The sequence below is a fragment of the Nomascus leucogenys genome, chromosome 7b (genome assembly GCF_006542625.1).
Source record: "Nomascus leucogenys isolate Asia chromosome 7b, Asia_NLE_v1, whole genome shotgun sequence".
Taxonomy (NCBI): Eukaryota; Metazoa; Chordata; class Mammalia; order Primates; family Hylobatidae; genus Nomascus; species Nomascus leucogenys.
Window position 1 is genome coordinate 36,800,578 of NC_044387.1, and position 23,537 is coordinate 36,824,114.

The window sequence follows — 23,537 nt, forward strand, 5'->3', positions numbered from 1 at the left end:
TGACAGACCAGAGCTGCTCCCTGTCCTTGAGAGATTCCTTATTCCTTTAACACTAGTAATAGAGATAAGCACTACCTAAAAGGGAAATCTCAGTCAGTATAGGTTATACCTTCACTACATTTGAAACTTTCACCGTAGGAGCACAGCTGTTATGTTACATAAAGGCTGATTCCTGATGTTTGATATCACTGATCACTGTCTTTCTTGTGGCTACAGCACAAATCCTAAGTATCCTGCTTACTTAATATAACGGTACACGTCTATTTTGGGGTGCTCCTGGATTTTTTAAGTGTGCAAAGAAGATAAATGTATTTTAGGTCAATCTGAGTTGGATTTTTGATTCATTAAAAATATTATACTCCTTGGACCCAGATTAGGAGGTGACATATCTGAAATTAAGTAAGTTGAGGACTTTGCTAGGCATTCTCAGGGACTCAAGAAACACTGCAAACAATTCATGTCAAGCAAAGTGGACACTTAGCTTCAGCTACAAGATTACTCTTCCACAACAGATGGTTTCCACACCTGAATTGTGACACCACTTTTCTTGGCCGAGAACTTTGGCCTTGGTGCCACAAAATAAGATGATGAGGCTGATTCTTGCTTTGGCGAGGTGGGAATGCCCACAGGCACTGGGGATGCACTGACTGGTGAGGAGGCCTCTGCAAAGAAGGAAGGAGGAGAGGTATAGGCTGGTACCGAGTACACTGACGAAGCCTGCACATTCGTAGGTGAGGCAGCATTCACTGGCCGGGGAGGAAGAGCTTGCTTCATGGCCAGGGCTGAATTGACCTTGACTGATGACTTCTGGGGGAGGCCATCCTTTGCATCTGGAGGTTGGAAAGTAAACAAGGATGCATTGAGCTGATATGGTTGGTGCTTCATGACATCTAATGCATTGAGGGGTTTCTTCCCCTTTTTCTTGCCCGTTTTGGAGGGCTGTGCGGCCGATGGCTGAGACTTGAGAGCAGCCAGTGGGTAAGACGGCGAGTGGATAGGATTATAGGCCACGGGAGGAGGTGCTCGGACATTGGAGGAGTACTTCCAACTGGCGGGGAGAGATGGAGTGGGAGACTGAGCTCGAGCAGCGTGGGCCTGCACCGTGTCTGAATCGACCACATACTTCTCCATTCTCGACTGCCTTTTAGCAAAGAGCTGAGCTCCTCTCCCACTCATTCCTGGAAGCTCACTGGATGGTCCCACTGCACCAGGCTGAGCAGCATTGACTGTTGGTGTGGAAACTGTTGGTTTGGGTGTGTAATTCTGACTGGCTACTGCTGCTTGTGGTCCTTTGAAGGGACCAGCCACGTTCAAAGCACTTGCAGGCCGGGCAGGAGGGTAAGAAGGCTGGGCTATTTTGATGGAGGAGACAACGGTGCCCTTTGATGGGTTGGATGTGGGGAAGGCAGGAGGTTGGGTGGGAGCCACTCCTGGAGACCAGACTGGGGAAACTGGAGTTACTGGTTGGGAGGATGAGGACTTGACTGCAGGTTTTGGAGCAACAGGAGGAGGGGTCTTTTGTTTGGCAGAGGAGCTTTGCATGAAATTACAAGCCTCTGCCCCCAAGCTGAGGTAGTCTTCTTCCGGTCCGGAATCACCTCCAGCTCCAGTGCCCCGTTTGCCTTCTGAATTTTGAAGGAGTGACAAGAGTTCAGGATTTGGGCTTACTTTGGGCTCTTTAAAAGTAAACATGGGTTTTGTCGTGCTTCTCCTTTTGGCCTCCTGTAATATTCCTGTTCTTTTTGCTGGCACTGAGATCCTCTCATCTCGGGAAGCTATTCGCTCAGATGAATCGTAAAAGGCTGGCTGGGACCACGGGGCAGCCTGGGGCCATGGAGGGGGCTGTGCTGGGCCAGCAATCGGACTTGATACCCCTCTGGAGAAAGCGTCAGGGGGAGGAGTGACTGCAGAGTAAGGTGGAGGTGCAGGAAAGTCAGCAATGGGACTCGTCATGTTTCGGGTTGGCGAGAAGGGGGTAGCTGGCTGATTCACAGACCCTGGGAAGGGTTTGGCCGTTCTATTCATGGGGACCATCCTCTGGATGTTTGCTGTCTCAGATGCCCCACTGAAGCCATTCTGTTGGGGAACATGGCCAAGACCATGACTCACCTCGATGTAGCTTTTGCTCACAGAGCTCTGCGTTCTCACCGACTCTTCCTCCTTTCTTTGGTAAGAAGTCATGGTTCTCAGGCCATCGGTCTGGGCAGCATCTTGTTCTCTGCTTGGCGTTCCACCTACCTTGTCCTCTTCTTTTTGGGCTGTGATCTGATCCATTCTCTCCCTCCTCTTGGCAAACATGAGGGCTCCCTTGCCTGTGGTGTCTGGTAACATCTCCATCTTGTCCCCTCTGTTCAGTTTCTTTTCAATGTCCACCAGTCTAGAATCCCAGTCAAAGTTCACAACTTGTGTGTTGTCGTCAACGTCAGACAATAACTCTTCATCCACCTCTGATTCGCTTGCACCAAGAAATGCCACTTCACATGTATCCTCCTTGCCACCTTCTTCCTCCTCGTCCACCTCTCGCTCAAGCTCGCCAGTACCGTAGCTAACTAGGGTGTATTTCCTTGCCCTCCGACGTCGCTTCTTAAACATCAACACCCCCTTGGAGTTGGGGTTGGGAGCATCCGTTAGAAGAAGGGCAATGCTTTTGCATTTAGATTTTGCTTCCTTCACTTGTTTTTCTGACAGGCTTTCACTCCTCCTGAGCCCTAGGGAAAGTAAAAAAAAAATAATTATATTGAGCTGATGAGTTCAAGGAAGACACCACAGCAACTCAGAAATGAACTCTCCTGGGCGAAAATAAATATGTAAAAAATTGCCATTGGGAACCGAATTTTGAAGGAATCCAACACGTTTCTTTTTCTTATTTCTCTTAACACGTTTCCTTCTACAATAACATACTGTTCTATTTGTTTACACAAAAACATTTTATATATGCTGATTAGAATATATGTTTCATACATTTGTTTCTCTAGAGATCTTTCCACTTTAATAAAAACTGGCTAGTAAATATCAATTAATAGGATAAAATTAGAATGAAGTAGGACATAATTTAAAGACATAATATTTTCTGAAAAACAAGATGAGACATAACTCATACTTCTATATTTTCAAATAAAGTGTCAATATAAAACTGTTTCCAGGAATCTTAAAAAGGGAGGAGTGTCCCAAGAAGATGTTTTAAAATTTTCTAAATGTTTTAATGTAATGAATTTAGCTATTTAGGTTTTCTTCTTTCTCTTTTTTCTTTTTTTACCCTGACAACCACCCCAAATATTTCCATTCACAGCTACTGGATTAATGTAAATTCAAAACACTGAATTAATCATTGAAGGTACTGAATCAATAATTAGTTAAAATTCAAAAGATGACATTATTGTAAATACATATAAGAAACTCTAGCTACAAAGTTTTCTAGACAGATTTGTTTGTAAATGTATTGCTATTTTGGAAATATAATATTACTTTCCTTGCAGCAAGAATAAACCTTGGAGAAATTTAAAAATTGACTTGTGACCCACTTAACTGTGTAAAAACTGATTCAGAGATTAAGTCATTTAAAACAAGAATATGATTTTTAGTTTATAAAAGTAAAAATATTTAAAATTTTCTTTCATTACTATTATAAAAAATAAATTGGTGGCAAGTTATACACTTGATCTTAGCCAAAAGGCCGAGAAGCGACGGCAAATTATAGCAACTAAACATATAGCATCTATCATTTATAATTTATAATTATATCATGTTTCCAATGATAATGAGTATGAGTCCCCTAAATTTTTTAATTCCTCAAAATAGTTAAGTGGAAAATTAAGAAAAAATTTTTGACTATTTTATGATTGAAAATTAGCTCTTTTTGTCACAGACTTAATGGTTAATTTTTAAAAAATAAAATATAATCCAAGGAAATAATTTTATAATATGATTACGGGCATTTACTGGTGATCAAATTTTCTAGAGAAAAAATAGTTGAAACTGTGGTTATTACTAAATATAATTCCTTTTTTGACTAGTGTTATACAACTTATTAAATTGACAGTCACAGTTGCTGCTAACTTCACTGCCAACACGTAAAGTATGTGAATGGTGTCTCAATACTCTTGTTTAATATGCTATAAATGTGAAGATGGCCTACAGATGCTTAAAGTATAAGGAATGATTAACAGCACTTGCCAATAAAGCTACAAATGGTTATGCTAAAAATATGCTTTGAAAGGAATAACAATAGGTTAGAAGACTTAATATCCTACTTTGAATAACTGATTTCATTGCCGTTGTGTATCACATATACAGTCAAGTGCCTTTGCCTGTCAGCCTTTGCATCCTCAAATAAAATTCCAAAATTAGTTAAAAAAAAAAAAACAAAAGCCATGAAATAAAACAACAGAAATCCTAACACCTAACTGCAATTCTTATCCCAATTCTCCTTTCTGTCTTCTTTCCCCTGAGTAAAACAAAATGCCATACAAAGCACTGAATTTAAATATATTTTATGTTTGGAGACATTTAAATGCCTCCACATGGCCCTGGAGACTGACTTCTGTGTCTAGAAGGTAGATGAAGCACTTTGCAGTCTAATGAAGGCTTACAAAACGGAGAGGATCATGTAACTGCTCAGTATACACATGTCCTTGTCTGTCAAACTCACTTCTGCAAGCATCATCAAGCTGCACGATGATTTTTTTCAAAACAAGGATCTGCTTTAGATATCAGTGGTAGAGCTTTTATTTTAAAGACACCTCTCAGTAGCAGACTCAACAGTTTTTGACATTTAAACTGAGTCCACATGACTTCAAGTGCTTTCTTATGCTATTTTAACATGAAATATTTCAACTTTCTGAAACAAAGTGAATAGGTACATTGACAATATTATTTTCTTTAACAGTTCCTGTGCCTTTGGGGCTAAAAAGAAATTCACGAAAAATGTTTAAATCTATATGAAGTTCAGACTTACTGCTTCCCATTTAGAAACAGGTATTCTCCACAATTTCACATTTGTGATTTTGTGCATTAATTAAATATTTCCTTAAGCCAATGAGAAACATAAGAAAAATCTTGCTGAAAAACTCATGCAAGCAAAGAAGCAGCAAAATGCCCCCAACTCCCAAGCCCCTTCTGACAGCCCAGGCAGAACTTACGTGCATGCCGCGCTCGGTGCTTGAGAGGTCTGCTGTGATCCTTTTCCGAGCGTGGATCTTCTCCCTGCTCTGTGCCTTCTGATGAGACGGCAAAGGATACCAGAGAAGGAGGTGCTTCTGACTGCCCTCCTTCCACTGGAGAATCCACACACCCCTTTCCTGCCTGAAGCCTGCACCCTTCTGTCTTCTGCCTGTCAGAGCAGTCGAGGATCACTTCCACCCGGGGCAGTCCCGCATCTCCTGCTTCAGTTTCCTGGATCACTCTCAACTCTCTGCCACTGGAGATCTGGATTATCTTGCTGGACCTCAGGAAAGGGTCTGCTTTCTCATTAGTAGGGATCGAATTTATGCGGACAATCCTGTCATGTGACAAGTTAGGGTCTGGGTCAGGAGACTTAGATTTTTCAGCTCCCGGGAGAGCCACTAAAGGGCCACTAGCGCCCTTATGTCTCTCCTGTGAAAGGGACAGTTGCAGCTCAACCACAGGGCCAGGCTGTACCGCTTCTACCTTCTCCCTTAAGATCAGCTCTTCTGCCACGCATCCTCTTTGGGAGTCAGGCATTTGGGGAGCCCTTTGGTAGATCGGGCCTGTTTCTTCTTTCAAGCTGCTTGCACAATCGGGACCACTTCTTTGGTTCTCAGCTAGGGGAACTTCAGTCTTGACAGGGGCAAGGAAGAATTCTGTGCACTGGGTCTTTGTGGCTGGTCGAATCTGCAGGGTGGTACTTTCCACATAGCCCCCATGTGTGAGATGCTCGAGGTTTTTGTTTTCATTTTCAGATATCAAAGCCTCACTTATTCCACTGGATGGTCTGCACACAGAAAAATCATTCCAGACACTTAAATCAGACTATGTTACATCTGCCAAAGAACTTCCTGACACTTTTGTGATGTCTAATATGTGATATAGTCAAAATATTTTCTTCTAAATGTCAATTGCAACATATTTGAAAACAGAAGGTGGCAACATATTCATATTATTACTTAAAGAGATACCAAATAAACTTTTTTAAAAGCACAAGAAAACTCTTACACAAGATTATGAAACCTGAATCCATCCTAAATTCAGCTTTTATTTTTAAAATACTACATGGATCCCGTTTATCTGTAAGTACTTGGAATCTGGGTATCTCCTATAATGAGTTTGCTAGCATGTGACAAAAGCATTTCAATGTCTTACTGACTAAGTTTTGGTCTAGACATTATGAAGTCACATAAACATATCCATCACCTTCAGATCAATCTTAACTTACAGATAACTCAACTAGTCCTTTTAGAGGCTGTGCTTTCTTGAAAGGAATGAAATAGAAGCTGTTTTTTAAGCCCCAGTGAGCATGTGTTTTGTAATAAGTGGACCCAGCCCAGTACTCTTGTGTAAAGAGAAATCCTTTCCATGCTGCAATGAATCATTAAGTCATGGAGTATTTATAATCTGAGATGTCTCCCTTTCTTCTATTTGAATCTGTTTCTTGGAGCATTTTCTTTTTAGGATATCTGAAGTCAAACTGTTCCTTTATCTCTCAGCTAAGGAGCCTAGAGCTGTACACTACAGTTCTTTGATTTTGATCTTCCCAGTTGTTTGTGCAAATTTGGGTTTGTGAGAAGAAGCAATGTCAGTTTAAGAGTTAAATAACTTCTTTCTGAAACTCTAATTTAAACTGTAAATGCTTTTAGAAGTATTATTCACAGAACAGCTGTAGGAATTGCCTTCATTTTTTATATTTGTATTTTTTTTAATTTTAGAAGAAGCATAATTATCTTTGCCCCTTTCCTCCTTCCTTAAAAGATAGTTATGACTAATGCAGGGAACATCAGTTGAAGGGCGTGAGCTTCTACTTGTATTCTACTCAAAGGAATTTACCTTAGAATTTATGTGGTAGTGCAATTTCAGACCAATGCTCAAAATACTTACTCCTAACTTTGCTTTCAACTGCATTTGGCAAAACAAAACTAAACAAAATAAAAACAAACTAACAGTTAAACAAAATGCACCTTTCTCTATAGGCAAGTAATTGGAAAAGCTTCCTGGTAATACAGTATTTATACCTTATAATATCGTATTTTAAAAGCATGATGTTAGCAAATTAGATCATTATTATGTAGAAAATGTTAAATACATTGTTAAACTGAATTTGAGGGTGCCAAAAGGTCAGAGAGTTTTAATTTGGGAAGGCCTTGGGATGGAAGTAGATTAAATCACTTTGAATTATGTTAGCAATCAATTGTGAAGCTGAGAAGAGAATAGTTTCAATTCATGCCAGCCTTGTAGACCAATACAGACAAATGGCCAGATAAATACTAACATTTATCAGCAGCTGAAGTAAAATAAATAGACATGAGTAAATATCATAAAAGCATGAGCGAATAAAGCTTTATGCCTTAAAATATTCATTTCCCATCAGTCTACATAGGTACTCATCAAGTCCACAATTTATGTGTCACAATTATAGAATTTTTAAAATCTTATTTTAATAACATTCAAGATAATAGAGATGGAATGTTAAAGGAGTTATTTTAAAATAATCTTACCTAGCTATCTCTGGGCAATAGTTCAGGAAAAGTAAAAACACTTGTCCTCTACTGATAGATGACAGTGATATGAGTGACAGAAATATTTATTGCAGGAAACAATATTCAGATATTTAAAATAGTGGTAGTGGTGGTGGTGATGATAATAATTGCTTTTGACTTGATTTTCAGTTGAGATTCCACTTTGAATCCTACCAATTAGTTACTTACTTTGTAAATTTTTTTATTTTATAAATTTAATTATGTATTAGTAAATTATGTATTTTATAAACTTATTTTCTCTTCATAACATGAAGGAAGGATTCTAAGGCCTTAAACACTGGGTTTGATGGGTAAATATTTAGATTATAAGAATAATGCTAGATTTCCATCGTTGTCTCAAGATTTTGGCCATAATGAGTTCATTTTTATCCCGGAACGGAATCATACTGAATGATTAGCAGAGGGGTAACTGCGTAGTGTTTCTGCAGAGTTGAGGAAAAACCTGGAGGACCTTGATGTTCATCTTGAGATGTCCTCTGACATCTTCCTAAAAGCTGCTCTCCAGGAAGCCAAAGCTTTCCTTTCTGGATTCATTATCATGCAATAGTCAGGCCTTCCGTTGCAAAATCAGTATGGACTGTACTGTGATTTGTACACCATAAAAATGTCAACGCTGTAGTTTTTTTTATTATTGTCCTCATTGTTTTCTTTTGTTTTTTACATTTAAAGGTTTCTTTTATACTGCTAAACAACTATGTGGGGATGGTGGTATTTGAAGAGATTGAATTCCCAAATGACCTGTGTCGGTAGTGCAAAAACCTTATTCTAATCATCTGCTTTTGTCCATCCTCAAATATTGGTTTTCCTGGAGAAATCTGGCTGCTTGTAAGTTTTTGTTGTTGTTTCGTTTTTCTGTCTGTTAGGCATCCTCTTTTAATGAAAAATTGTACAGCTTAATGGTCTAATATTTAAACATTTTTAATTCATCTGTGCATCTGATAATTACAAGTGAGTGATTCTGATCCATCACAAAATCTTTACCTGTGAAAGAAATATTAAGTTATGCTCAATATACTGAGCTTTCTAAGGAAGGAGACTAAAATACCTAAGATTTTCAACAAAGTGCTTGAAACAAGGATTTTCAACTTAATTCTCAAATAACCAGAAAGTTTGGTTGAATAGAATTGACTATTTTTCAAACACAGTAGTGTTTCTGTTTAACTATACTAACCTTCTACAAAGCACCCCAATTTCTCTATAAATGACAAGTTATATATGTAGTAAAAGCTATAATCATTCCCATGTAGCTTCAAGAGAAAATACATAGTCCAGCAAATCTGTTGTACCTTTTGATGAGCATTTGGAGAGAGTCTGTTATGCTTTCCATGAGCTTGATGACTTCAGGGTAGGTGAGATCTGCACAAGGGTTGCCATTGATGGAAACCACTTCATCTCCCTCACAGAGCCCAGACCCAGAGGCTTTGCTCTGATTTCGAATCTGAGTGGAGTAAAAAAGGAGACATAGTAGAATGATATAATTTGTAAAAAGCAAGCCACCATCTCTGAGAAACAAATCTGTCAACTGTAACACGAGCCCTGATTTTTAATTCACCTGTTAACCCGTAAGACCATTTAAATACTTCTTACCACCCTATGAACACACACACAGACACACACTTTATCATGTACCATAATATCAACATTTAATTCATAGCATTGTAAGTAAATAGGAAAAAAGAAAGTAAATCAATGTAAAGGAACCAGACAGAATTAAAGAAATAAAAAATAGAGAAGAGTGAAAAAAGATGTTAAAGGCTTACATTGATGGCATTCAAAATAATTATTCAGGCCAGGCGTGGTGGCTTACGCTTGTAATCCCAGCACTTTGGGAGGCCAAGGCGGGCAGATCACAAGGTCAGGAGTTCGAGACCAGCCTGGCCAACATGGTGAAACCCCATCTCTACTAAAAAGTATAAAAATTAGCTGGGCATGGCAGTGTGCACCTGTAGTCCCAGCTACTCAGGAGGCTGAGGCAGGAGAATTGCATGAGCCCAGAAGGTGGAGGCTGCAGTGAGCCAAGATCGCACCATTGCACTCCAGCCTGGGTAACAGAGCAAGACTCTGTCTCAAAAATAAAATATAAAATACAATAAAATAAAATACAACAAAATAAAATAATTCACGCCAGGCACAGTGGCTGATGCCTATAATCCCAGCACTTCGGGAGGCTGAGGCAGGTGGATCTCTTGAGCTCAGCAGTTTGAGACCAGCCCAGTCAATATGGCAAGATCCTGTATCTGAAAAAAAAAAAAAAAAACAAACAAAAAAAACCTACAAAAAATGCAAAAATTAGCCCAGCTTGGTGGTGCATGCTTGTGATCCTAGCCACACAGAAGGCTGAAGTGGGAGGATTGCTTGAGCCAGGAGGTGGAGGTTGCAGTGAGCCAAGATCACGCCACTGCACTCCAGCCTGGAGGACAGAGCAAGACCCTGTCTTAAAACATTATTATGATGATGATGATTATTCCACATTGTAAGGTTTTACTCCAGTGAGAAAGTGACCTCCTGCATTAAAATAAATTTTAAAATCCTTCCCATTGCCAAGGTGAATGAAACGCCATGACTATAAGAAGGAGGTACAGGACGGGGCAACTTGTTTGAGGAGAGAGCTGTACAGCTAAATGGACTGATAAAAACCATCCCAGTATAGTGGGGCACCAGGGAGCCTGGATATCAGGGAATATGTCAAAGAGAGAAATGCTGCATTGAAATCAGCTACTCCAGGCATGGTACTAAGCAAACTTTAGCAAAAAAGAAAGATAAAAGAGATTACTTTGCAGAAAGTAAAAGCATCCCTGCCATAAGCACTGTGTCATAATCTATTGGAATATTCTTACTCCAGTAAGAGATCAAAGACCAAGGGAAAAGAGAGGTCAGCTCTATGCTCTCCTTGGTGGACCTGCTGGGCCATGGCTTAGCAATGGCTCTGTTCTTCAGTCTAGAGAGTTGCAGCTCCTGTCAGCCTGCCCCTCTATCATCACCTTAACTCATTAGGTTCCAACAACACACATTATCTCCTTGTACCTTTGGGCCTACGGGTGATAATAGCTTCCTGCTCTCAATCTCTGGGTTTCTGGGTGCTTCATTATCATTTGTTGGTTCCCTTAAGACTACCTTTAGTCTCTGCATTGCATTATCTTGAATTCGTCTTTGAGCATGCCACCTATTTCCTGCTGGAGCCCTAAGTGATACTAATGTGCTTAGATGTCACTATGAGTTCAGTTGTTCTCAATGAACCATGTATGATGACCACACAGTCTCAAATTTAAGAATACTTTAAGATACTTTTCTAGATTTTTTCTACCAAGCATTATTCCTTTTTATTAAAATAAAGCTTCTGAGCCTAGAGAGGTGAACACCAGGTAAGCAGCACTTCTTGAAGAATGTTTTCATGGCTAGGCTTATTTCTGACTGGGCACAAAATGTATTTCAATTTATCTCTAAAAGCTGCCCACTAATTCCTGCTAAAGTCTTAAATGATAATTCATATATTAACTCATATAGGTTTAAAGTTTACATCTACAAGTTCATTTTAAATGATACTCTTGAAAGCAAAATATTACCTTTAAGAGCCAAAACAATGGCATTATTGAAATTTGAAGTGATTCAATTACTTTTGTTCTGGGAGGGCCCATCCTTCTATTGTCATAAATTATAATCTATAGAAAGCCTTCCCCCCTGCTGACAAATCAATATCATTACCTCTTGGGGAAGAATATACTAATTTATTGGAAAATATAATTTATTTTTGGAATATACTAATTTATTGGAAAATACTAATTTATTAGAAAATATTAAATGAACCAAATATTCCAAGACTACAAGAAAGTCACAAAAGCAATGAGAAAGAGAATTTCACCTAATTTTGAAAATACCCATTTAGCTGTTAAATATATTTGTTTTGTTTTATCTTGCATGAAATATTTAAAATGAAAGATCACAAGAAATTTTTTAATAAGTAAAGGATACAACAATATCCAACAGTAAACATCTGTGTCAAGGTTAGAGTTATTCACATTTCAGTTACTGAAATTTATTTATAAAAAAATTAGATAGGTAATAGAAGATATTTTTGAGGCATAAAATCATTCATTCCTTGGAGTCAGATATACCAGGATTCGAACAGAACATCATCCTTTGAGGACCAAAGAGGTTTTATGTTGATAAAACAGAGGTGATTATACTCTGTGCCCCCCAAGACCCAATCTTAGGTAGAAGTTCTGTTTATTAGCCATGAGTTGTCTGAGTTTTAAACTGGGATTGCAGAAGAAGACAAAAAATTGATTCTTTAAAAATAAATAATCTCCCAACTTAACAGAGCTTCCTGTTATCCAAACATGTGTTGCATGATAGGAAAAGTGCAGTTCATCATCCTGCTTGTCAAGTTGGAGCTCTTAATGGTATCTAAATAAGCCAGTGCATCATGCTAAGAGTCATTAGCATTCCTTCAGAGAATACATTCTGAGGTCAACATTCACAATCAACTGCTGTGATTGCGTTTCACTGACCTTTCACATTCATCTGAATAACAAGAAATCTTTTTCCCTCAAGAACCTTGTTATATATGATGAGAACTTTTCTTGTTACTTAAGTTTTTCTGAAGGACTACTCTTTCTCCATTTTTTATAGAACTCTTCAACCAAATAAATATGGTATGACAGGGTCTGATAGTAGTATCAAGAAGGATAAACATGTATTAGTGTACCTAAGATCCTTACCTTCTATTGTGCATAATTACGTATTTTTATAATTGTATAATTGTGCATGTTTATGTGAGTAAAGATTCTAACACTTGGAAACGTTCTTATTTGTGAAAATGAAAGACACTGTGCTTCACAAAACTAAATTTAAGACACACAAATTATTAGTACTGATGATACCAGTTCTCTATCAGTGAACTTATCTACCAGTCTCCTTAAGCCATTAATCTTGGATTCATAAAATACATGTAGTAGTGGGAAAGGGTACCAACTCTGAGGGAACAAGACATGGGTTTCAACTGTGTTGCTCCTGTGCTTACTACCTGTCTGAACCTAGATGAGTTACGCTACTACCCTGAGCTTTAGTTTTCTAAAGTGTAAAATGGTGCTAATAAATTTTATCAGTCTAGATGTTTAATCAGGATTAGAAATAATATATGTAAAGTTCCATGATGTACCTACAGCTCAAAGAGGTGCTCAAGAAGGGACTGGTGAATTCAGACATGTTGGCTTTCTACACACACAGAGTTACATAGAAAATATTTTTAAAAATTAAAAAATAGACAATATTATGACTCAATGTGTTACAAGTTCAAAATTGAGTATAATTATCTTTCATAAACTGTGATTTGACACAAAATACCTGTGTGAGCACATGACGTAATTCCTTTCCTTTGAAAACATTCCTTTAGAGACCTCATTCCACATATAATATATTAGACTCTGAGTGAGTTCTTATCCTGAAAATATTGTAATCTTTTTCAGTATCTCCCAATTTAATCAGATCACATAACTAAGAGATATTGGTAATGTCAGTAGTTATCAAATGCAATACTATGTTTCATTGCTGACCACCTTCTTGTTTTGGTTTGCTGATTTATATTTTAGGTTTAGGGGTACATGTGAAGGTTTGTTACAGAGGTAAACACGTGTCACAGGGAGTTGTTGTACACGTTACTTCATCACCCAGGAATTAAGCCCAGTACCCAAAAGTTATCTTTTCTGCTTTTCTCCCTCCTCCCAGCCTCCCCCATCAAGTAAACTCCTGTGTCTGTTGTTTCCTTCCTTGTGTTCATAGTTCTTATCATTTAGCTCCCACTTATAAGTGAGAACATGCAGTGTACCAACTTTAAAAACTTTTTATTTAAAATTATTATGGATACATAATAGTTATACATATTTATGGGCTATGTGTGATATTTTGATACAAGCTAATGATCAAACCAGCATAATTAGGGCATCCATCACCTCAAATATTTATCATTTCTTTGTGCTAGGAACATTTCAATTGCACTCTTTTAGTTATCTCGAAGTATACAATAAATTATTGTTAACTATAGTCATGCCACAAAACACCAGATCTTATTTCTTCTAACCGTATTTTTGTACCCATCAACCATCTCCAGTTTATCCCCTTCTCCTCTCTACTACCCTTCCCAGTCTCTGGTAACCATCATTCTACTCTCTATCTTTTATCAAAAAGAGAGGTAATAATGAATGCTGGCAAGGATTTGGAGAAAGGGTAACCCACATACCCTGTTGGTGGGAATGCAAATTAGTCCAGTCACTATGGAGAACCATATGCAGGTTCCTCAGAAAATTAAAACTAGAACTAGCCAGCAATCCCATTGCTGGTTATATATCCAATATAAAGGAAATCAGTATATTGAAGAGATATCTGCACTCCCAACTTTATTGCAGCACTATTCACAATAGCCAAGATATGGAATCAATCTAAGTGTCCATCAGTGGATGAGTGGATAAAGAAAAAGTGGTACATACACACAGTGGAATATTATTCAGTCATAAAAAATGAAATCCTGCCAGTTGCAACAACATGGATGGAGCTGGAGGGCATTATCGTCAGTGAAACAAGCCATGTGCAAAAAGACAAATATTGCTCATTCTCACTCACATGTGAGGATTCCCATTTCTTGATCCATGCCAGGAAAGATGTATTTTACCAACATCAAGTGAAATTGGAAAGTTAAGACTTCTCTGGGAAATTTAACGACATTATTTACATTTCATAGACTAAATCTGAGAAGACTTTCGGCTATGCTAATTTAGTTTTGTGAATAAATAATTCCTTGCAAAATTTAAAAAACCTCATTTTTCTCTTCTGTTGTTCACTCTTCATTTCCAGGTCTTCCAAGACTGACTAGAAAGCAGGTCTCAGATTTGATTTCTCATTGACCTAGTACATAAATTATTTTGTGTTGTGTATATGGCTTATCAATCATGCCAGCTTGCTGTCAGGAGAACTAAGTTTTGTCTCAGGAACTGCATTTTCATGTATAATTCATTGACAAGTACTGTTGGAAAATGTCAGAGTGAGTGATAGAAACAAGACAATCTCTTCCTTAAATCCACTATTATAATCTATTGAAATCAATGAAAAAGAGAAAATTAGCATAAATTTGCCTATCACATGTGGGGCTATTCTCAATCCATATGATGAAGTCTCAGGGACCTGGCAATAACTAAGAGAGGGTGAAAGAGATGATCGTGATCTCAGGCAACAATTAAAGTTTCAGAGATTTTATTTTATTTTTTGACAGAAAATGTAGTCTACATGTTCTAGTAGTTCTTTGGGAAGCTCCTTCCTTTCCTCAATTTTCCACTTCAGGCATTTTGCAAAACTGCCTCATACCTGTAAGACAAGGTTTAATAAGCATTCCCTTACCCCAACTGGCTCTTAAACCAAAGCCTTAGGTAGGTCTGTATTCTTCAACTAATACCAGAGGAATGGTCAGAGGAGGCAGAGCAAGATGATAGTAGCTAAGATCTTAGAAATAAGTTCATAATTCCACTTTCAGAGGGCTTGCTATCCAGATCCTAAACACCAACCTCAGTCCTTGGGATTCAATTCTACAAGTCATGTGTCTAAATAATGAAAATGAAGTTAAAACTGTATATTCAAATCAAGTGACAGGTGTAAATTCAAATAGACACTACAATTTTTGGTTATTGTACACTCAGTACCTCAATTCAAGCTCATAACCTGTTCTCGTGTTGGGTTTTGGTTTGAAGATCATGACCTTTCTTTCTCTTGTCACCAAAATATGTCCAGACAAAAACGTTTTCTTTTGGATGATTGTCTTTACTCTCAGAGACCAAGTCACCATAAAAGTAAAAAGTATTCATGGTAGCAACCTTGGAAAGGTTCCTGGAGTAATAACAATCTTTGACAGGAATGAGAGCCCTAATTTGTGGGGCTGCATACTTAAGAATCTTCATACCAAAGTGATTCCACAGGCAGAAACGATGCTGCAATATAACTGCTATGAGCTGTTATAAAGCAGCCATCGTGATGCTAGAAAACTAAGTACAAATATGGAATGGTATTCTCTGCTTTTCTTTCTTTCCTAAGAATGTAAATATCCTAGCTCTTTCAGGCAAACACTGATAGATCAGAGCCTAGCAGGACATGTGCCTGTCTACTTTTTGTTAGATAAATCATGAAAGATTGCACAGAGGTCTTTGAATTACAGGCAGATTATTTTTATAAACATTTGTGCAGAATATGAAAAATACTTTTTAAAGAACTCATAGTAAAAGCACATGTAAAATTTAAAAGACTCTATGTAAATACTCTTTTTAATAAGAATTACTAAGAAAAGAGAGCAGAACTAGAACTCACTATTTGGGTTTCCTAAATTTTCGTTGATTTTTTTTTTTTTTTTGAGATGGAGTCTTGCTCTTGTTGCCCAGGCTGGAGTGCAATGGCACAATCTCTGCTCACTGTAACCTCCACCTCCTGGGTTCAAGCAATTCTCCTACCTCAGCCTCCCAAGTAGCTGGGAGGCTCCCACCACCATGCACGGCTAATTTTTGTATTTTTAGTAGAGATGGGGTTGCGCCATGTTGGCCAGGCTGGTCTCGAACTCCTGACCTCGTGATCCGCCCACCTCGGCCTCCCAAAGTGCTGGGATTACAGGCGTGAGCCACTGTGCCTGGTCTCAGTTGATATTTATTAACTGGACATACAACTTTTAACTGAGAAATTAACATGCTAATAAGAATTAGTTACCTAAAGAACTTACAAGTAAGCTCTCAACAGTCTTTTGAATGGTCAAAATACAGTTAAAAATAAAGTTCACTAAAACTTCTGGACATTACTGAAAGTATATGGATCCTATCCTCAGTCTATTTCATCAATTTTATACGGTTCTATTTACCATCGTTATTTGGTTTAGAAAATTAGAAGTGGGGAGAAAATCATGTATCCTGTATAAAGGAAAATGGCAAAGTTAATACAAATGCCAAAGTTAGGGAGTAAAAGCCAAATTTAAAAACACGTGAAAATCTTAACAACAACAAAAAGGCTCAGAAGATTGGGCCACTCACTGAAGGTGTAAAAAACTCTCATATGCTCAATAGGACTTAACGCCTCTGCTCTATTCGAATAAAATAATGGGCATTAATAATAATGATCCCAAGACATTTAAAATGTTTATATCATTTTTAGTAGACTGATTAGATGCAGAAAAACCCGTGATATCTTTAGGAAAGAGTACATCCCAAATAGCTAAACGAGGTTCTGATATCTAAAGGTATAATTGAACCTGAGGCATTTCTGCATTAATAAAGGAAATGAATTAGATTCCATAATGTAAGGTCCCAGATACCTTGCTTGTATTGCTTTTTTTCTGAAACTGTTTAGTTTCAGATATAAACGTCTCATGTACCCAACAAATATACCTGTCTGGAGTGCCCTGTTTTTCTATAGCTGTAGACATATGAAGTTGTCCTGCATTTGTCTCAACTAGATGAATCCATTTATTCTTCTAGTTTTCTCATAAATAAAACTACAGATAAAGAAGATGTATGTAAAATGAAAATTTTTCTCCAAATGACAGGAGTAGAGACTTTTAAAAATTTATAATTTCTATTATTTTGCTGCGGACTTGCAGTTCTTAGTAAACTGGCGATCTTGTCTTAATTCTTTCTCTAACTCATGTGATTTCGAGCAAAGCATTTAAACTATTAGGGAATCATTTTCCACACCTGGAGAATGAAGGCATTCCTTCCAGATTCCTAATTCTATACTTTGTCAAACTATAATACATATAAGATACATTAGGGTGCTTCCATTTTGGAAAGAATCACATCAAACTATCATTGAAGTTTTAATTTAAAAAGTATCAACTGTACAAATTTATAAATATTTGTCATAGTTTTAATTCAAGAAAGTTAAGTTGACTGCACTGAACATTTACTGTAGTAGGGTATTGGGGGAAAGACAGGGCCAATAATGTCTTCACATGACTGAGATAATATCTGCCTTCCCAGCCACAGCACACACTTGAGAGGTTTGATGGACAAAAAACTGTCTGGTGCAGGAGCCAGGGGGATTTAATCACATCAGAAAGACTGCCCTTTCAGGGAAGAGCTGGTTTAAAGGATCACTTTCAAGGCTTTAATTAACTGAAATTTTATTTAGGCCATCATCGGTGTTTAAGAGTATGTGATCTATAGAAGCAATTCTTAAACATTTTGGTCTTAGGAACTGTTTAGACTCTTAAAAATAATTAAGGACTTCAAAGATACTCTGTTTTGAGTTCTGTCTATTGATATTTACCATATCAGATACCAAAAATGAGAAATTTTAAATTTTTATTAAATTTAAAATAACAACAAACCCACTGCATGCTAACATAAGTACTTTTTTATGAAAAACCGTACTGTATAAAACAGGTAACGTAGTGAGAATAGTGGTATTATTTCCCACTTCTATAAATCTATTTATTTATTTATTTTTGAGATGGAGTCTCGCTTTGTTGCCCAGGCTGGAGGGCAGTGACGATCTTGGCTCACTGCAAACTCCGACTCCCAGGTTCAAGCAATTCTCCTGCCTCGGCCTCCTGAGTAGCTAGGATTACAGGCATGTGCCGCCACACCCAGATAGTTTTTGTATTTTTAGTAGAGACAAAGTTTCACCAGGCTGGTCTTGAACTCCTGACCTCAAATGATCCACCCGCTTTGGCCTCCCAAAGTGCTGGGATTACAGGTGTGAGCCACCGTGCCTGGTCTGTAAATCTCTTTAATGTCTGAGCTCAATAGAAGACAGCTGGATTCTCAGATGTGCTTCTGCATTCAATCTGTTGTGATGGGTTGATTGAAATGCATGAAGAAAATTGAGCCTCACACAGTTATATAGTTGGAAAAGGAGGAGTACATTGATAGTCTTATAGGGTTATTTTGGATATTCTTCTTTGATATCACATTGAACTCAACAAGCAGTAGTTTCTACAGTTGTAGTGCAGAATCTGAAACCATAGGAATAAATTTTTCATACTCTGTTAATTTAAAAAATCTATTGGTCCATTTTTTGCATTTTCAATGCATCTTTTATGCATGTGTGACTTTGTTACATTTGGATTGATCATTTGGAAAATATTGATTCACTGAGTTATGCACATCTTTCAAATGTTGACACATTTCATTATACAACATCAAACAATCACTCTCAATATCACCAATGATCTCATCAGAGAAGTCTTTAAGTATTGGGATGCTGTCACATTCACAGTGGCAGATGAGAGTTTCTCAAAATTTTAATTTTCCCTTGAAAGTTCAAATATTGTCCATTGTTTTCCTTAAATGGGCAAGTTGACTTTGCTTATTTTCTAGAAAATAACTGCTGAATATCCAAGTCTGAATAACCATACTTTGTCTGTTATTCTTTAAAATAAAAATGATGTCCCATAAATTTAAAAAATGGCTAGTATGGCTTGCAATTCAAACAATTTTGTACAAATGCTCCCTTGAGGTAAACATTGCATTTCAGTATCCAGCCAAAGTGCTTTATATGTACTTTTCATTTTGTCACACAGAATATTAAAAAGATATGCACTCAAGATTTAATAAAAATCAAACTTTAATTGCTTCATCAGGATATTCATATGTGAAACTGGCATCATGTTTTTTAAGCCAAATGTATGATAGTGAGGAACACAAGGCCCCTGGTACATTTGTGTTGCTGCCTTGAATGCCAAGAGCTAAGGTGCAAGTGGTTTCAGCCACCATTGTTTTTGCACCATCTGTGCAAATGTCAACATGGTGAAAAGGACAAGCAACACCTTAGTATTATTACGAAAATTATTTTGGCCTGAAAGTATGTCAGAGACCACCAGAGGTCTGCAGATGACACTTTGAGAATAACTGATCTAAAGGGACAGGGATTCCATGTGTAAGCATTCTTGAATATCTGAGTTGGACAGGAGAAAGTTCCGGAGAAAGTTCCACTGAAGGTAATGCAAGAGCAAGTAGAAGTAAGGTCTGACCTAGGGAAGAAAGGCTGACAGAAACCAGAAAACGCTGCCTTTTAAGAACCATGTGCTGCTATTTACAACAGTGAAGACTTGGAACCAACCCAAGTGCCCATCAATGATAGACTGATAAAGAAAATGTGGCACATATACATCATGGAATACTATGCAGCCCTAAAAAAGAAGGAGTTAATGTCCTTTGAAGGGACGTGGATGAAGCTGGAAACCATCATTGTCAGCAAACTAATACAGGAACAGAAAACCAAAACCACATGTTCTCACTCATAAGTGGGAGTTGATAAAGGAGAACACATGGACACAGGAGGGGAAACATCACACACCGGAACCTGTTGGGGTCAAGTGGGCACGGGGAGGGAGAGCATTAGGACAAATACCTAATCCATGCAGGGCTTAAAGCCTAGATGACAGGTTGATAGGTGCAGCAAACCACCATGACACATGTATACCTATGTAACAAACCTGCATGTTCTGCGCATGTATCCCAGAACTTAAAGTAAAATAAAAAAAAAAAGAAAAGGGAAAAAAAAAAAGGAAACATGTGCTAAAAGAGCAAGACTAAAACCAACAACCAATTCGGCTAAAGATCACTCTGGCGATGCCAGCAGGAGGAATGGAGAGGCAAATAGTTTCAGCCCAGTTCTGTAGATTCAGTCTATAGAGAGGTGGCTGGGCACGGTGGTTCATGCCTATAATCCCAGAACTTTGGGAGGCTGAGGCAGGCAGATTACTTGAGGTCAGGAGTTCAAGACGAGCCTGGCCAACATGGTGAAACCCCATCTCTACTGAAAATACAAAAAATAGCCGGGCGTGGTGGCAGGTACCTGTAATCCCAGCTACTTGGGAGGCTGAGGCAGGAGAATTACTTGAATCCGGGACGTGGAGGTTGCAGTGAGCCAAGATGGCTCCACTGCACTCCAAGCTGGGTGACAGAGTGAGACTCCATCTCAAAAAAAAAAAAAAAGAAAAGTCTATAGAAAGGAGAGGAAGAGGAGAAGAAAATCTTTGCCAAGCTACTATATCAAGGTTACTTTGGAAATAGCTCCCATTTAGCTTCCAAACTACTGGCTAGTTGAAATTCCTTGAGAGCTAAGATTGCAACACAAAGATCTTTGTATCTCCCACAACCTGACATGTGTCTTGCACATAGTAGACCTGCAATAAATATGTGCTGAATAAATGACAATATGAGAAGATTGAATTTTACCCAAAAGTCTGTCTCAACTTTTCTTAATACCTGGCTCAACAGGCACTCCTAAACCTCTTACTTTCTATTTATTCTTTTTTCATAGTCTCTTTTAGGGTATGAGATTATTACAAAAGCATTGTAATACATAGGGAATTCCCAGTGCATTTGTGGAAAAGATTTGCTCCCATTGAATGTGGACATCAGAGATACCTGAGTCTTCCCCAGCAAAGGCAACGGTCCCACGATGACTCAATAAGCAACTCCACAGCTGCTCCTGCCAATCACTGTATCTCGCCATCATTATTCTGGCCCCATGAGAGAGGTAAGGTCACAAGGCAATCAGTAAAACTTAAAATGATCACTGTGTAGGCTTGGTTGCAATTTATGGAGATAAACATATGCATCAAAGCAGAGCGAGGCGCTGGAGCAGAGGCACTACCCTAGGTGCTGCTGCACCTCCTGTGCACTCTGCTGGACCTCCTGTGCACTCTGCTGGTCTTGGCAGGTCCACGTGAGCTGAACTGGGCTGTGGCAGTGATTTCCAAATCTTGTACTTCAAGAAGGGAAACCAGGGTCATGCCAAGTGCCCTTGGTGTCCATGTAAGCGTTCTGTTAATGCGTTTTAAAGACAGTCATGCTCCCTGCTGCGATTGACTAATAGTTCTCCTATTTATTTCAGATTGAGGAGAGCCTGCATGAATGTCACCATCTTGCCAAAAAGGTCCTGGGCCAGAGCTAGCTAAGAAGAGCCTTGCAGAAGCAGGCAAGAACCCTCAGCTACTCTCTCTTCACTCAGCCAGGGGTCTGTGTTGAACTTATGTAAGGAAATGGAGTTGTAGCTTAAAGCTTTGCTTATATTACCTCTTTTGATTAATTAGTCAATTATACTATATATTAACTGATTGTCTTTAATGTGACAAACAGTGTTATGGGCTCTGAATTGAAATAATGAATAATGCCCTAGAGAGTCTCATATTCTAAAATGTGTAAAAGAGTAGATAATTACAACTCAATATGATAATTTATATGATCAAAGTGAACACAGTATACAATGGAAGTGCATAGCACATAGCACATAGCAGGCAAGACTTCTCAAAGGAGACGGTTTCTCTTTGACATGGTTTGGCTCTGTGTCCCCACCCAAATCTCATCTTGAATTGTACTACCATAATTCCCACATGTTGTGGGAGGGACCTGGTGGGAGATAATGTGAGTCATGGGGGTGGTTCCCCCATATTGTCCTCATGGTAGTGAATAAGTCTCACTGGATCTGATGGTTTTGTCAGGGGTTTCTGCTTTTGCATCTGCCTCATTTTCTCTTGCCGCTGCCATATAAGAAGGACCTTTTGCCCCCCACCATGATTCTGAGGCCTTCCTAGCCATGTGGAAATGTAAGTCCAATTAAACCTCTTTTTATTCCCAGTCTCGGGTATGTCTTTATCAGCAGCGTGAAAACGGACTAATACACTCCTAAAAGACAAATTAATGTTAGCCTCATGCAGAGGGGCAAGGGAAGCCAGTGCGGCAAAGTCATAGAGCCTAACACATAGTAAACGCTCAGTCAGTGCTTACTGGATGACCTATTTTTTCACTACCCAATGCCACCTCCCACGAATACTATAGTATCTAATAGAGGACTCAGAACAATTACTATGCAGGTGAGCTGACAGGTGTAACCTTACAAAATGGTTATGGAGAAAAACCCATCCTTGCTACTCAAGGTGAGGCTCACAGACCATCAGCACTGGAATCACCTGGAGGCTTGTGAGAAGCACCGACTCTCAGCCCCCAACCCAGACTTACTAAATCAACGTCTTCATTTTAACGAGATCCCCAGGTGATTTCTATACACACTAGTGTTTGAGACTGGGCTGTACTAAAAGCTCATAAACCATTAATGGCCTTCTATTATAAGATGGTGGTTAATAACGTCTGGCGAATATCAGGCTTTCCTAGGGAGGACTTCCAAAGTGCAGAACCCTGCTTTTATTCCCCTGCCTTCCACGGAAGCTGATTCTTAGAAGCGGGAACCTGGGTATCTGCATTTTTAATGAGCTTCCCCGGGTGATTCTGAGTTCCATTATTTGACAGAACATGGCGTTATTTTCTATAAAATACTTTAGGGAAATATTTTGGGGGGCAATCAATTATGTTTATGTGTGTGTGTGTGTGTGTGTGTGTGTGTGAAACAGGCAGCTCTTTATTGAGTGCCTGAGTGACTTTCCTACAAGGAACCATGTTATTAACTCTACTGAGCTTCAAATAATCATATTTTTCAAGGAGACTAGAAGATAAGTCTATGATCATTATTTTAAGATTTTTTGGCATGTTCTTTTATTTAAACTATATGCTTCTTATTGTTTTGAAAGCAAAGGTGTTCCAAAGCCAAGACTCTCTGGGTTAGAAGTGCAAACTTAATGTAAGCTGGTGTGCTGCTGAAAACTGACTACCTATCTGTAAAAACTATAGCCCAATTTTACCCCTAGGCAGATCATGCTTGCCAATAATTAGCTCTTCAAAAATATTTTATATCAACTGCAAGCATACAAAAATCTTTATGAAGCATTTGATAATATTTGTGTTAGATGTACAATGGACTGTAACAACACATTGAAATTCTGGTTTATCTTAACTATAATTTTTATTA

The 23,537-nt window shown here is 38.3% G+C and overlaps 1 protein-coding gene across 4 annotated transcripts in view; it reads right to left on the bottom strand.

The window, feature by feature from the left end:
* The window catches only part of SYNPO2 (synaptopodin 2), a 210,692-nt gene that overhangs the window by 28,446 nt on the left and 158,709 nt on the right, over positions 1-23,537 (bottom strand). For 3 of the 4 annotated variants that reach the window (XM_012507802.2, XM_003271313.2, XM_003271314.3), the window contains exons 2-4: positions 8,996-9,147; positions 5,139-5,950; positions 526-2,708 (exon numbers count right to left, since the gene is read on the bottom strand). In XM_012507802.2, the coding sequence (XP_012363256.2) occupies positions 526-2,708; positions 5,139-5,950; positions 8,996-9,147 (3,147 nt within the window). The remainder of the gene's footprint in view (positions 1-525; positions 2,709-5,138; positions 5,951-8,995; positions 9,148-23,537) is intronic. The other variant, XM_012507804.2, reaches the window with a different exon arrangement.